The following is a 16,930-nucleotide window of genomic DNA, read 5'->3' as shown; positions in this document are numbered from 1 at the left end:
TTAATTTGTTTCCTTATTTTGCTTAAAAGTTTGTTACTAAAGATTTGTATTTAATAAATGTGTTTTTCAACAGACCAAGGGTCTCCCATTGGATGCATGATTTACATTTCCTTGACAAAGATTGGATGCATGATAGAGCCTTACTTTTTGTCGTAGTCAACTATATGTTTACATGGTAAATTTTGTTGTAACACGTTCATATACTTCTAAAGTCTTGCTAAAATTAAATGTTCTTGATTTTGTTAAATAAAACTAATCATTTTAAGTTTATTAAATCTGTCGTTATAATATTACAAATTTGTGATTTTAACCAAATTTATACGATATTTAAATACTTTAGTTCAACAGAAAGTATGTGATCTAAGATTTTTAGATTTTAAAGATCTTATATTTAATTATTTTTACAATTGATTCAAAAAGAAATTAATTTTACAATTACAATATTATTAAGTTAGTGATTTGGAAGATTTTTAATTTATGGATCATTACTCTATAAAGATTGGTATAAAAATCATATATACAATTTATCAATTGAATATCATATGTACGCAAACTATACTTTAAATAGCAAACTGATAAGTCAGTTTAATAAGTTTGTTTGGAAAATATAACTAATCATTTAAAGTTTATTACATTTGTCATTCTAAAATTAATAATTTGTGATTTTAACTAGATTTATCTGATAATTACACAATTTATCGTAATATAAATTATATAATCAAAGAACTTTAGATTTTAAAGATCTAATATTTAATTAATTTAAATTACAATATTATTATGTTAGTGATTTTAGATCATTTTTAATTTCGAATCATAACTCTATAAAGATTAATACAAAAATCATATGTGTAGTTTAACAATTGAATGTCATATGTACATAAAATTTTACGGTAGAATATCAGTTTTATAGGTTTGTTTGCTTCGCACTAGGGGTGGGCAAAAAACCCAAACCGAACCGAACTGAACCAACCAAACCGAAGTTAAACCGAACCAAACCAAACTGTGCTCTTTAATGTAACCCAATTGGTTCATATTTTACTCAACCCGAACGGTTTGGTTTGGTTTGGGTTTAAACCGAACCAAACCGAACCAAACCGATAATCCAATATATATATAGTAAAAATATATATGATATATATATATATGTATTAACATATTGCAAATTTTAGTTAAAGTTTCGTTTTTCATTTTTTTCATAACTTCCATATCTTTAAAAAAAATTATAAATACGATTCAAATAATACTATTATATATAAAATCATGTAGCATAAGTTTTTATATTCTCACTCTATCGTTTATGAGTTGATTATTTTTAATAAAAGTATAAAACTGATGCCTTCATATTTTATAACCAACCCGAACTACACCGAACCAAACTAGACCATAATAATGTAAACCGAACTAAATCTAAACCAAAACGAACTGAACCGAACCGAATTAAACCCAAACCGAACCCAAACCAAAGCTACTTTGGTTTTAATTGGTTTGAGTTTTATAAAACCCAAATTACCCAAACCAAACCGAACCCGAAACTAAACCGAAATGCCCACCCCTACTTCGCACAGCATTTTCGTTAGGCTATTATTAAAAATGACAGTTGTATTTCAAAAACTAAATTATACTACGACCCATATTTGTAAAATTTTATTACTTATCTGATTTTGTTTTATAATGTTATTAAATATTTGATACAAACAAAAGTTTATAATATTGTGATATTTTGTTGTTTCAAAATGTAAATCATATAAATACTTTATAAATTTGATTGAATGATTTTTTATCAATAAATTGTTATATGTATGTTCGGTTAGGTACCTAGAATATTTATTTATATATTATAAGCTTGTTTTTTTTTTTTTTTGGTCGAATATTATAAGCTTGTTTACGATCATCAATTCTCAAAGTGTAAAACTTTGGTGCAAAATAATTCATCTTTGCTTTATTTCTGTATTGTTAAAGAAATGTTATTTCTGTACTTCGATAATCTGCAGTGCATTGTAATTTTGTAAGCTATATTTTTGAATTTTAGGAAAACAGAGGTTTGGATGACATCTATTCCATTATATTATGTGGCATTTATAAAACTCTAAAATTGAGGACAAGTATAAACGATATTCCCTTCGTTTCGATTTAATTGTCGTTTTAAGAAAAAATATTTTATTATAGGTGTCGTTTTAGAGTTTCAATGTAAAATTTTATTCACTTTATTTTTTTATTAGTTGGCATATGGTTAGGTGTATAGGTAATTGTGTTTTTATTTTGAAAATATACAAAATCTTATGTTTTCTTAATTTGTGTGCATAACCTACAACGACAAATAAAATGAAATGGGTGGAATATCATGCTCTCTATTTAAAAATTGATGTTTAAATTTTTCACATTTATTAAAAACAATTTTGGTTATATCAATAAAATTTTATTAGTTTTAGTTTTAAACATAAATCCATTGATCTAATCTATTAAAAGTGGAGTATAAAATTAGATTACCCTTTCATTTTACCACTTATTTACGATTACATGTCATTAAGATATTTATTGAACCTATATTTAAGTATGTTTGTCTTTTCTTAATTTAAATTTATATTTCCTTAATCGAATAATAATCAAAATAAATTTTCCAATAGATTTCCTAATATATTTCGTATTAACGTATTTTTCGATATTTATTAGTAATAAATAATAAAGTAAAAACCACATATCATAATCAATTTATATAATATATAAATAAAATATAAAATAATTTATAAAATACTGTGATATAATAAATGATTTAAATAAAAAATATAATTATTCAAAGTAATAAATAAAATTGTTATGTTTTAAAATATTTTATACAAACAATTAGTTAATACATTTAATTTACAAATATATATTATACCATTTAGCACAAAAAAAAATTAAAGTGAAAACAAATATTCAGACGGTCACATGTCCAACTCTAGGATTATACAATAACAGCGCGGGATAAGTTTTGAAAAAAAAATATTTTAATAGAAATTATAATTTTCGAAAAAAATTATTTTATTTATTTTAAAGGGTGATACAATTTTGGAATTAGAAAAATTTATCACCCAACCCTATATTGTTTTAGTATGAATAATTGAAATTTATATCATAATTTTTTATCAAAATTTTAATTATAAATTTTTTTATAACTGCATAGTTACTTTCCAATCCAAATTTATGAATAGAAAGTTCAACTTTATTTTGTGATATATATTTTTGTTTGTGAAAAAATAATTTAAAATATATACTACAAAGCTTTGTGAAGTAAGAGCAAACAAATATATGAGTTTAAAATTATTAAATTATCTGCATAAATGGTAAAAAAAGTAAAGGAAAATGAATATCATACATGTTAATTATGACATTATTTTGTTAAAAAAACAATAAACGCTTGAAAATATGGTTAATGTTAAAAATATTTGTTATTAGTAGTGTATAATTTTTTATGTATATAACAATGAAGTAAATATCTGCGCGGTTACGCTGGTTAATTTTTAGTTATATTATCAAGCATAAAGCTTTTAGTATAGTATAAGGAAAAAGGCAAAAACTTAGGGAAAGAGTATTGTATTTGATAGGAAACAACATAAACAACAAAATTATCCCTAACCTTTGTTATTAATAGCGCTAAAATCTGGAACCGGGCTGCTTCGTTAACGGCGCTCACTTTTCCCCTGACTCACTAAAACCCGCGCGTGACATTAATTTTTTTTTCTCAATTAGAAAAATTCCAGTACAGCGAGTGCACCTAGCTTTAAATATTGGCCAGATCTTTACCGTTAAATGCAGCAAACAGTATGTAAGATTGCTTTACGGGGACACGTGAGGTTCTCAATAGTCATAGTCAATTTGACCAGAGTTCGTATTATTTGCCAGAGCAACCATGCATCAGACAATAATGAAAACAAAAGTAAATGCTCTTCATCGAAAACGAGACTTCTCAATTTTACCGATTACTTTTACTACAGTATATTTTAAGTTATTTAAAACAGTAGTATCTGACTAAATAAGATTTTATAAACTATACTATTATTATCCGGAAACGGATAAAAAATTATCACTATAAAGGACCAGTATCTAACATTTTTAAAATTAAATATAGCTATAAGTTTTAGTATCCTAGGTGTGTGTATGAGTAGCTGTAAGCTGTCACATCATGAATGCCAGAAAGAAAGGAAGAAACAAATCATGTTGCGATTTTGAATACATACTTTGTTCTTTTGGGCAAGGTTGCTCCCTTATCTATTATCCGTGTAAGCTGAAATAAATTTATTCATTTCCAAGATTAAAGATAGAAAATTGATCGTCAATCAAAGGCCCAAATAAAACCCTTATATTTATAAAGAATAGAACCTTGTTTCCTGAGAAACGTTAAAAAGCCCAGTTTCGACCCAAAATGTAATTTACTCTCTCGTTCAAATGCTTCCAAATTTGTGTTGGCATTTTGTTTAAACCTAGAAGTAATTTCTCGGTACGGTTGCTTTGAGATTAGTCATATTTTCCTTATTCATCAACTAAAAACTTAAAGAATTTGCTATATGTACTCTGTTATAGAACTTGAATGTTAGGTATAACACACGTCCATCTTAGTGTGCAGTAACTAAAACTAGTGTTAAATGTATTTCATCATGTTAGAAACCGTAAACGTTTTTTCCATGACAAAAGAGAAAATATTATTCTTCTTGTTTAATGTTGCCTTTAAATAGACAATTACGGTGTGCTGGTAGACTTTGGATTGGTTAGTGATATAAGGGTAAAGATATACTTCCCTTTGTTCCTAAATATATGATGTTTAGAAGAATTTTTATGCGCGGCTCTGATAAGCTTTCTCTCTCCTCCAACCTTTCTCTCTTACAGACAAGAACGCGTTTTGTTGCAGCCGGTGGCGCGTACGTGCGCGTGACGACGTCGGAGGCGTCCGCCTTACACCTCTCTCCATCTCTTCTTTGCTGCTACTTGATCCCCATCATCTCTTCCGATATGCTTGTGTTCTCTGGTCTTAGGGTTTTGCTCCGACGGCCGCTCCGCTCGCGAGGAGTGTCTCTCCAGTGGTGTCTCCGCTTCTTCTGGTATCGTGGTGAGGTCGCAGATGTGGTGATTCGTAGTGGTGGTCGGCTTTTAGGATTTTGTGAGGGGATCGTTTTCACTTTTGGATCTCCTATAAGTTTCTCCGTCGTTGGCGAGGGTGGAGGCTTGGTTCGTCGTTTCGACTCAGCAGCAGCCGTGGTCGCTCTCGGGATGGTGGTCATTCGGTTACAGAGTTTGGTGTTTCGATTCTTTTCAGTGTCGGTGAGGATCTGCTCCTCTCTCTCTGTAATCAAGAGGTCTCCGGTGTTTCAGTTGGAGGCGAGCTTCGGTGGTGAGTATGCAGGAGGGTTGGTACTTGCCTGGTCATGCTCGTGTGGGTTCATTGGGTGTCCGTATCTGGTGGTCGTCTATGGCCTTCTTTGGTGGCTTCTCATTGGACTACGTCTCTTTGGATCTCCTCTTCACGGCTCTCTGTCCTGCTCCTCCAACAGGTTTCGGCGGTTCTCTGCTTGGAGTCTCTGTCTCTCGGGTTTCATTGTTTCCATCTCCGATGACACCAGAGTTGGTTCTTAGCGAGTCAGTACTTGATCCTTCGTTTCTCGAAGGTCACAATTGTCGGGATGGCTCTCCAAAGTCATTGGTCATCCGGGTGTCTACCTTTGATCGTTGCTACCTTCCCGGGTCCGTCATTTCTTGCATGAGGAATTACGGTGGTGTAGCTTGATGTATTGTCCAGGTGTGGAGACATGCTAGGCAGGGAGTGGCGGGAACAACTCAACCCGTTTTCTTGCAAGGTTCGGTGGCGGTGATAGCAGGTGCTTTGCTCGGTTTGGGAGTCGGTTTCAAGCGCTGTTTGGCGTCGAGTATAAGCCCGGCTTTGGTGGCGATTGCAAGGCTGTGTGGTAAGTACCTGGAATCCTCCCCTATTGCTCGTCTAGCGCTTCATGGACAGTGACGGTTATAAGATCGTGGAGATCATCGGGAACTAGCTATTCCGGAGATGACATGGGAAGTCTCGACATTCGAGGCAACAAGGAGAACCTCACCTTCCCGTGGTCCTCATCAAAGGTTGAGAACGGCAACCGATTCCAAAGAAGTTCGAAAAACAGACTAGCGGAATGTGCCGGATTTAATGGACGGGCGAAGCTAGTTTTGTAATAGTTTGACTTTGGAAATTTTGTTCAAAGCAAGTTTGTAACCGGATCTGAATTCCCGATTGTTCGGGTTGAATAAATATTTATTAATTAAAAAAAAGAATTTTTATGCTCTAATATGTAAGATGTTCTTATATTTCAAAGTAACTTTAACTTTATCAAAAATTGTGTAATTAATTAAATTTAATAGTTCTATTTTGTAGTTGGTTCAGTTGTTTTTAATTTATAGTTTTAATAATACATTTTAGATAAAAATAAATTTTCTTAATAACCGTGTTTTAGCTAAAACGTCTTGCATTTAGGAATAGATGGAATATAGTCTTTGTCTTTGAGAACGAGAAGAGTCTTTAATCGTTAGTCTAATAAGTCAAGACTAGGTTTGCAGTCACACTGATTTGTAAGAACAATTCGAAATATTGTTTGGATGGCTTTAGGGCGTGAAATGTTAATTCAAGCTACAAATCTAAAGTTTAAATAAATAATATCTAATAAGATGTACAACTCTTATTAGTACAAAACTTTTTGAAAAATATCTCAATGAACTTGCTTTTTAGATAAAAATGGACAATAATGAATTAATCAGATAATAGAGAGTTAGACAAAGCTCAAGAAAACCCAACATAGAATATATAAATAACTAGGTATTTTCCTGTACCATGTGCAGAAATAAATATTTAGAATATTTTTTAAAATAAAATTTTGTTAATTTTTAGATTTTACTATTTACTTACAATAATTAATTTTAATTTAATTAAATATAAAATTTAAGATAAGATAGATATTTTTATTAAAATTTTATTTAATAATATATATGTATATATTTAAAATTATAATTTTGGAAACATTTTTCATTTATATATTGTGGTTAAAATATATAAAATCAAATTCTATAAAATTAACATAAATATTGCTAGGTATATAATTATCAAAACGTAAAAATAAATAATATATCCAAAACTTTTTAGATATTAAAAAACTAACGGTATTGTGATTAGAAAATTACAATTAAAAAAACTGCATAAAATTTGAAGAACTGTTCTAGTAATAAAAAATAAATAACTGTAAAAAATAAAATTAAACAATATTTAAAAATTTGTGAAATATTATATATTATCTTCCCATTTCTAGTATTATGTTATTTATTGTTATATTAATAATGATTTATGAGTTATTATCATATTTTAAAAAATTTACCAAAAATATAAAGCGATATTAAATTGAAATGTTCATGTCACAATTAGCTTCAAACCATATTATCATTGTTAGTATATCATGACATCATTTTTCTTTCAAGATCAATATAGGGAATATACATCCGAATATGGACCGTTCTACTGAATTTGTCAAGGTGGTAACTAGTGAGATCTTACATTGGTTATATGAGGTTAATAATTATTCTTGTTTGATATAAGAGGTTTTTTGTCTTCTTGATCAAAACTATTCTTTGATACTATATGAGAAGCTAGGTGAGCTTTTACATGGGTGTCAGTGTTGTTGGTTGGGCCCTTCGTGTGTTGGAACTCGAATCATACATGTAGAAGAGGTTTTGCAAATTACTAGTATCTTAAAGGATCATCAGCGATCAATTTTTTTAACAATGTTTCTTAACATTTATATATTAATATTGCAAGGCAAACCAATTATCTGAATTATGTTTAATGTTTCAAAATCTGTTCTATGTGACACCTGTAGAACATCTCTCATAAAAGCTATGAAAATTTCTTCATAAAGATATTTTTCTTCTTTTTTTATTGTTTTTCTTTCATATTTTTCAATTTCTTCATGACATTCTGTGAACGATCTATTTTCAAACCACAATTTGTTTCGTGCTTTCCATCTGTTCCAAAGGAACCAAAGCTTAATGGGGTCTTTAAAACCCAAAGGAAGTAAGTTGACATAACCTTTCCCATTCGCAATCAGGTTTGACATTTTGAGATCCCTCACTGTCGGAACTTTCTTCACTGATAGTAGGTTTCAAAAACGTGACGTAAATGGACAGAAGAAAAGAACATGGACAGCATCCTCAACTCCTCCACACTGAGCGCATGGAAAAGGGGCCAAACCACGAATCTCTAAGTTAGAACTGACTAGAATTGCCATCTTCATTACTTTCTATAGAAAGTTCTTGATCTTAGGTGTAACACTACTGGATTCTATTATAAAGCTGGTGGTTGTATGTATCATATAGCAGAATATATAGCTCTTGACAAAATTGTCAAATCATTACAACCAATCATATGGCTTTCACATCTGTGAATTTGGTTGGCGTTATGGTATGAGATTGTGACTATACTTTTATCGGGTTAATTTTAATTATAGTAGAGGACTCTGCCAACCCAGTGAAAGATTTGCAGTACGTACTTACACATTTTATCTTTTGAATAAGATGTTTCTTGTCATATGAAATCGTTATGGGTGCTATACAAAATAAAACCATGTATAAATGGAGAAATATAATCATATTATCGCACAAATATAAATGTAATAATCATAATAACCATATATACCAACAACACCATTGCATTTACTTACTTACACCTTTCATTAAAGAGTATAATAAGACCTGTGACTCTAATGTTCCTTCACATTTGAAATATAATACTTCATCTATTTGAAATATAATACTTCATCTGTTTCTTAGGGCATCTCCATTCATACTCCATTTTTTTTCTCTAAAATGGAATAAAAGCGAATATGGAGTAAAAAATGCTTCAACCCAATTTTATATCTCACTCCATAATGAAATTTACTCCATAAATAGAGTAATCTATTTTTTGTTTGTTCATCACTCTATTATGGAGTAGAAAATGGAGCAGGGTTGAAATAATTTTACTCTATTTTCACTTTTACTCCATATTAGAGGAAAAAATGGAGTTATACATTAGAGATGCTCTTAATGTTACATATTCTACCTTATTTATACATTTTAATAAAACATATTAAATTTGCATAATTTTTTGTGTTTATTTTTGTTCCACAATTTTAAGCCAATGAAAATTCAGTAAGTTCAATTAATTTTTTTAAAATTTGCAATTAGTTAATAAAACATGTCTTGAAAATATAAAAAATAGATCTTTTTAAAACAATTTTTTTTTCTAGAATATCTTATATATTAAAACAGAAGTCATGACTTCTTTTCATGTGTGATTTTTTTAGTTTGGACCATTCTTAGAAAATATCATATTTTACATAAGTTCATTATAATATCTTTTAATACCTTTATCATTTTATTTGAAATACAAATGAATATATTTAAAATCTTCTAACAAAATCTTTTTAAAATCTCCTTAGAATCTTTTTAAATTTACTTTCAAAAATTAGTTAGTTTTAATTTAAATTATCATAAAATATAATTAGAAATTAAAATTGAATATAGTTTTGGTTTATAAACGAAAATATAAATAAAATGAAATTAATTAATTTCACAAATACATTTACTAATAATTTTTAAAGATTTTGTTAGAAATAAATATTTATTTTAATTTTAATTTTAATTTTTTCAAATTTGTTTTCTAATAAAATAAAAATCATGATTTTTTGATGAGTGATATTTTTATTTGGACTCTCATTTAAATTTTATATTAAATGTATATCACTAATGCTAATATACATAATATTTTTAACTACTTTAATTATAATATCTTTTATATCTTTTAATTTTTTGAAAATAAATTAAAATTCTAACAAATCTCTTGAAAAAGATTATAATAAGATCTTAATTGTCATAAATTGAATATAAATATTTTCAACTAATTTTGTAATTAGTAATGAAATGTTACTAAAGGAATAAAATTATATCCTATTTTATCAATTTTATAATAAAATCTATCATTTTAAAATAAAAATGTTATATTGAAGAAAATATGATAAAATTATTTTAAATTGATAAATTAACATATTTTATTTTCATTAATATAAAATATTTATGCTAAAAATATAATATGTTGGTAGAACGGGTTAATATTAGTAAACTATATAATACATGTATAAAATTTTAACTTATCTTAAACTTTTTAATATACAGTAATTTATTATATAGAATTAATAAATATTAAAAAATTACTAAAAAAATCTAGCGATTTGAATTATGGATCATGATTATAATAAATTGAATATAAAATTATTTTCATATATGTTGTTTCATGCATTAAAAAATTTAATTTAGTAATCAAACGCAAATTCAATAATACAAATATATAATAAGCAACATATATATGTGATGATTTTAATTTACAGTATGAAAACTATAAAATTATTATATTTGGCATAATTATACAAACATTTAAATATGTGAGTAACATTAAAAATATATAATAATTATGTAAAATAAATATCTATATATATAAATGTGAAAATATATACCCGCACAGTTGTGCGGGTGGAAATCTAGTGTATTATTAAAAAACAGAGAGAGTATAATTTTGATCAGCTAAAGATTATGTTAAGAGACAAATATGCTTTTTTGTTCTTCATAAGTTCGCACTTCGTTTACTAATGATATATTTGCTTAATTAAACGAATCATTTCGTGTTTACTTTCTTTGCACTTGAGAACATATCAATCATAGACTTGCCTTTAGAGGCTAATCATCTCAATTCACTGTAATGTAAGAATCTATACGACACAGTTACAAAAAAAAAAAAAATATATATATATATATATATATATATATATATATATATATATATATATATATATATATATATATATATACGACTCTAGCCATTAAGCCCTTTAATATTATTTTTAGAAAAATTCTTGGGTTCACCAAGGGGGTGGGTGAACCTCTAGATTCACCAACCAATAGTGTTTGAGTATTTGATATTTGATATCTTTTAGAAAAAGAAACAATATTGAATTTTCAAATAAGATTATATTTTTAAAAGAAAACAATAAAAATACGTAAAAATAGGAGAAAATGACACAAAGAACACTAAACCAAGTTTTCCTCCCCAAACTAGCACTCAGGATCAGAAGTCACAAAAATAGGTTTCATTAAAGGGGCAATTTACCCTTATGCACTCTTCTTTAACTAATTTAAAAAACAAATTTGAAATCAATTGTGGCCGTCCTCGTTTCATCGCTTCTTCTTCTCCTCATCGCTGTCTTTCGTCGTCGTCGTCTCTCCGTCGTTGTCGTCGTCGTCTCTCCGTCGTCGTCTCTCCGTCGTTGTCGTCGTCGTCTCTCCGTCGTCGTCTTCGCCTCTCCGTTGATCCGTCGTCGTCGTCTCTCCGTTTATTTATCGTCGTCGTCGTTTCTCAATTGATCTGTCGTTTCTACGTCTATTCATCTCATTCTCTCTCTCGTGTGTCTGATTTGATTAAGGTTTGAATCATTTCATTTTGTTATACATTATCTAGGTTTTGTTATATATTATTCATTTGTTGATGAATTGAAGTTGATTTTGTAGAACAATGGAAGTTTTGTGCATCTGTGGACAATGGATCTCAAAAGAATCTCTCCAGTGGGAGTTTCTTGTTGATTTGAAGAGGAATGCATCAATCATTTCCATAGAAGAAGATCTACTGTATGAAGATTTGATGAAGATTGTCTCTGAAGATTTTAGTGTTAAAGAGGAAGAAATCAGTTTGAGTTATGGTTTTTCATTGGATAGAAATGTATTATTGAAAGTTTCCCCCCACTCTCGATAGGTAATACTCGTCAGCTCAGAACTTTCATTTCCAAGACTAGAGCATTTGATGGAACCTGTCGTTTGTGTGTTAAGGTTTGTATGATTTTTTTCTTACTTAGACTTTTCAGGATATGCTTCATAACCAAGTATTATGCCTTACAGAACTACTTGACTTTTGCAGGTTAGTACTGATCCAGCTAGCTGTAACACTCAAGCTTCTGATACATTTGCTTCTACTGTTCCATTGAATGCCAATCCAGCGCTTCTTTCTACTGTGCAGAGTGAAAAACAGGTACATTGTCCTTAATTCCCTTTTTCTGTTTGTGTTTGCATGATATGCTTCATAATCAAGTATTATGCCTTACAGAACTACTTGACTTTTGCAGAGTTTTCTATATGAAGGTGTTTCTACAGTTCCTCTGAATGATCTTCCGGATTTTAGTACTGATTCAGCTAGCTGTAACATTCAAGCTTCTGATACATTTGCTTCTACTGTTCCATTGAATGCCAATCCAGTGATTCTTTCTACTGTGCAGAGTGAAAAACAGGTACATTGTCCCTAATTCCCTTTTTCTGTTTGTGTTTGCATGATATGCTTCATAATCAAGTATTATGCCTTACAGAACTACTTGACTTTTGCAGAGTCTTCTATATGAAGGTGTTTCTACAGTTCCTCTGAATGCTCTTCCGGATTTTAGCCCTGTCCATATTGGACTTTCACCAAACACGAGAGTAGCTGGCGATATTAAGGTGAATAGCTATTTTAAGACAAAGAGAGAGTTGATGTTGAGGATGAAGAAATGGGCTTTAGAGTGGAAGTTTGAGTACAAGACTGTCTCTTCTAACAAGTCAAGAGTGCTTTTGAGTTGTGTTGATGAAAATTGCACGTGGAGGATGCGTGCTATCAAGCTACCTGTTTCAGATTTTTTCGTTGTTAAAAAGTATGTTCATGAGCATACATGCGATACAACACACAGGAAAGCCAACCACAGACAAGCATCTGCAAAGTTGTTGGGTTCTTTGATTTCCAGCAATTATGGAGAAAAAAAGGAAGGTCTCAAACCGAAACAGATCATTGAACAGGTCAGGATGCTGCATGGTGTTCACATCAATTACAAACAAGCTTGGAGAGTGAGAGAAGAAGCTCAGATTTTGGTTAGAGGGACTCCTGAAGACAGCTATTACAATTTGTCTAGGTGGTTGTATAAAATCACAGAAACAAACCCTGGTTCCTTGACTTATCAACATGTTGATGCTGCAGGAAAGTTCAAGTATGCATTTGTGGCTTTTGGTCCATCGATAAGGGGATTCTCATTGATGAGGAGAGTTATTGCAGTAGATGGTACATTTCTGAAGGGAAAATTCAATGGGACTTTATTGGCAGCTTGTGCTCAAGATGGGAATTATCATCTATATCCTCTCGCCTTTGCAGTGGTTGACGCAGAAAACGGCGCCTCTTGGAAATGGTTCTTTAGAGGTTTGAGCCAGAAGATCCCGGACGCTTCGGATCTTGTTTTTGTATCAGACAGGGCTAACTCCATTTCTTCAGCGTTGGAGGATGTATATCCCTTATCTCACCATGGAATTTGCAGGATCCATCTGCTCCGCAACATCACTCCTACATATGCGAAGACTGGGTTGCTACCTCTGGTGGAAAGCGCTGCTGATGCCTATACGTGTCACGAGTTCTGGTTAATCTTCAAGGACATAAAGGATAAATGTCCTGAATTGGCTAAGTATCTGGAAGAGTCTGATTTTAGGAAGTGGGCACGAAGCTATGCGCCTGCGAACAGGTATAATATCATGACTACCAACATTGCAGAGTCTCTCAATTCTATGTTGAAGATGCCTCGTGAGTTGCCCATTATCTCTCTCCTTGAAACTATCAGATTGACGATGACCACTTGGTTTTTTGAGCGACGCGAAGCGGCTGCGAAACATAAGCACCTGGTTACTCCAAAAGTTGTGCAGAAATTGGTATCTAGGTTAGGGGCCGCAATGTTGTTGAATGTGTATCAAGTTGATCGAAGCGAGTTTGAGGTGAAGGATGAAACAATGAAGTTTGTTGTTGACTTGGAGAAGCGGCATTGCACATGTAATGTTTTCGACATTGACAAGATCCCCTGCATCCATGCCATCGCTGCTGCTAAGCATATCAAGAGAGATGAAAACCGTTTTGTTGATGCTTCTCACTTGACAGAAACGTGGGCTAAAGCTTATGCTGAAAGCATACATCCTGGTGGAGAGTTGTCAACGTCCACCTATCCAGAGAATATTGATGAACTGTCTTGCCCACCTCCAGCTACCAAAAAGAAAAGTGGACGCCCTCCTACAAAGAGAAAGAGATCCGTTGGCGAGTTTGGGGTTCCTGGATCTAAATCTCAGTCCCACAAGTGCAGCAGATGTGGCACAGGAGGGCACAACAAGATCACATGCCAGAGGCCTATAGGATGAAGTTCTACATTTTTACATTTTTATCGATTATTATTTGGATGTTGGCTATTTGATGGTTACATGATATGCACAAGACCATATACATTTTTTCTTTTGGAACCCTATCCTGAATAAGTATGATTTCTTCCAACTTTTGTAATATACAACATTATCTTTTGAACTCATTTCAATTTTTAGTTTAAACTTCTTTGCTAGAAAAAAACACAGTAATATTCAACTATTCTGGAATCCCATCCAGAAATACCGAGTTCATTTCCAAGGTTTATAATACAACATTTTCTGTTAAGAATAATTATGTGGAAAAGTGTAACAGATGATTCTCCTCGGTCTAGCGGCTAAAACACCTATCTGTCGAAATTGTAACGCTTGACTCGACCCGGGTTCGATTCCCCTACTAATCAGAGTTTTTAAAAAAAATTAAGTTGAATAAAAATAAAAGAGAATATATTACTTTACTTACAACATGTAATGACTGAAATTAACTTGGCCTAGTGGCTACTACACCTTAGTTCCCTCTTTCCTCCTAGTCATCTTCAGGTTCGAATCCTATGAGATGTGTATATATATTTTTTTTTCCTCCAAAATTTGCAAATCACATTATCAAATTTTCCAAATGTGTAGATATTAATCCTTAGTTTTGATCTCATTTCATTTTTTTCTAGTTTAAGAAAGAAGCACACTAACATTCATGTATATTATTCATGCATACTCTGGAAGCCCATCCTGAACTATCTAAGATCTTTCCAATGTATTTTACTATAAATTGTATGGCTAAATTCAATTATGTGGAAGCAACTAACAGATGATTCTCCTCAGCCTAGCGGCTAAACCACGAAACCTATGATACCGAAACATTTGTTCGACCCGGGTTCGACTCTCCTACGATTAATGGTTGATTTTTTTTTTTTGTTCAAACATATATCTCAGGAATCGAAGAGTCTCTTCCAAACGACATCATGTAACTCAGTAACCGAAGAGTTTCTTTTCGTCAAGATTGGCTGTTATATGATTGGTTATTTCAGTAACTGACTTCAAAAATCGAAGAGTTCCACAATAATCAAGAGTTTATTTTAACTGACTTCAATAATCGAAGAGTTCCTTTTAGTTCTATAAATATAAGGGACGATATCAGACCTTTTATTCACTCACTTCATTTCGTCTGATTTATCCTTTTGCAATACAAGTTAGTTTTCGATTTTTCTCATTTTCCATTCAATTCATGAACTTTTTTCTATTTCTATTTTATCGTAACATCTTAGTTTCGATTTTGTTGCAGGACAAAGTTTCAATGGAAGGAAGTTCAAAGAAGATGATGAAGCGTCCCATAGAGGAGGTTTACGGATGTGATGCCGCCGAAGGTTTCAATAAGGGGAAGAAGGAAACTGTGGTACATTACAGGGCTCTTCTTCGTTTGTCCAACGAATACAGGCTATCTGAGAATGATTGGAATCTGGCATCCAGCAAAGCAAATTCAATTGCTGTCCAAATCGAGTTGCTTGAAGATATTATCAAAGCTGATGGAAAATTTGATTTAACTGCTGAGTTGGAGAAACTCAAAGAAGAGCACTCGGAAGCGGAAGGAATGCTTGCTGATGTGAAGGTCAAAGTCCCTGATTGGGATAAACTTGGCGAAAGTTGGCTGTGTCATGAGTAATTTCATGTTATCATCTTCTCTTTTTATGTTTTTAAGGACCACATTATGTTTGATTTTCAGTTTTTATTTTAAATGAATAAGTACTTTTGTTTCTCTTGTGTTGTTTCTTCAATTAACAACCTAAATAAAAAAATTGTTCAATGTTTTTCACTATTTTGTAATGGTTTGGCCTAGTGTTCTTGTAACTTGGTTATCTGATTTGCTTATTTGTTTTTGGAAAGCCATCCTGAATACATAAAATGATATCCAGATTATATAAATCTATCGTCTGTGAATAAATAAGTTCACATTTACTCTGTTATCGAATATCCACCGTAGCCTAGTGGCAAGCCCTTCTACTCTTAGTGTACCCTTATCACACAATAAGCCGTGTTCGATCCCCGTTGTGTATACTCACATTTTTTTCTGTTTTTAATTAAATATTCAAAAGTTATTTTCGTTTTATTATAGCTTTTGGCAAGTATAACACCCTTGGTACAACGGCTGCACACTTTGATTCTTCTTTCGAGAGTTCACGAGTTCAATCAACATCAGATCACATTCTTTTTCATTTTTTTTTTGTAAACTTTAAAGGAATTTGTTTTTGGAAAGCTATCCTGAATACCTAAAATGATATCCAGATTATATAAATCTATCGTCTGTGAATAAATAAGTTCACATTTACTCTGTTATCGAATATCCACCGTAGCCTAGTGGCAAGCCCTTCTACTCTTAGTGTACCCTTATCACACAATAAGCCGTGTTCGATCCCCGTTGTGTATACTCACATTTTTTCTGTTTTTAATTAAATATTCAAAAGTTATTTTCGTTTTATTATAGCTTTTGGCAAGTATAACACCCTTGGTACAACGGCTGCACACTTTGATTCTTCTTTCGAGAGTTCACGAGTTCAATCAACATCAGATCACATTCTTTTTCATTTTTTTTTTGTAAACTTTAAAGGAATTTGTTTTTGGAAAGCTATCCTGAATACCTAAAATGATATCCAGATTATATAAATCT

At 31.2% G+C, this 16,930-nt stretch overlaps 1 protein-coding gene across 1 annotated transcript; it reads left to right on the top strand.

The window, feature by feature from the left end:
• Positions 1-11,602: 11,602 nt before the first annotated feature.
• LOC106363083 lies at positions 11,603-14,274 on the top strand. Its single transcript, XM_048774334.1, has 2 exons — positions 11,603-11,806; positions 12,463-14,274. Exons 1-2 carry the CDS (start codon positions 11,603-11,605, stop codon positions 14,272-14,274), a joined length of 2,016 nt encoding a protein of 671 aa, XP_048630291.1.
• Positions 14,275-16,930: the final 2,656 nt, after the last annotated feature.

The sequence above is a fragment of the Brassica napus genome, unplaced genomic scaffold (assembly GCF_020379485.1).
Source record: "Brassica napus cultivar Da-Ae unplaced genomic scaffold, Da-Ae ScsIHWf_3088;HRSCAF=3902, whole genome shotgun sequence".
In the NCBI taxonomy this organism is placed as follows: Eukaryota; Viridiplantae; Streptophyta; class Magnoliopsida; order Brassicales; family Brassicaceae; genus Brassica; species Brassica napus.
This window is presented reverse-complemented; position numbering and strand designations above follow the sequence as displayed.

Coding starts and splice junctions, on each gene's coding strand:
- LOC106363083 (XM_048774334.1), top strand. CDS start 11,603: ATGGAAGTTTTGTGCATCTGTGGACAATGGATCTCAAAAGAATCTCTC. Junction 11,807..12,462: donor GTTTTTCATTGGATAGAAAT/GTATTATTGAAA, acceptor TGACTTTTGCAG/AGTCTTCTATATGAAGGTGT.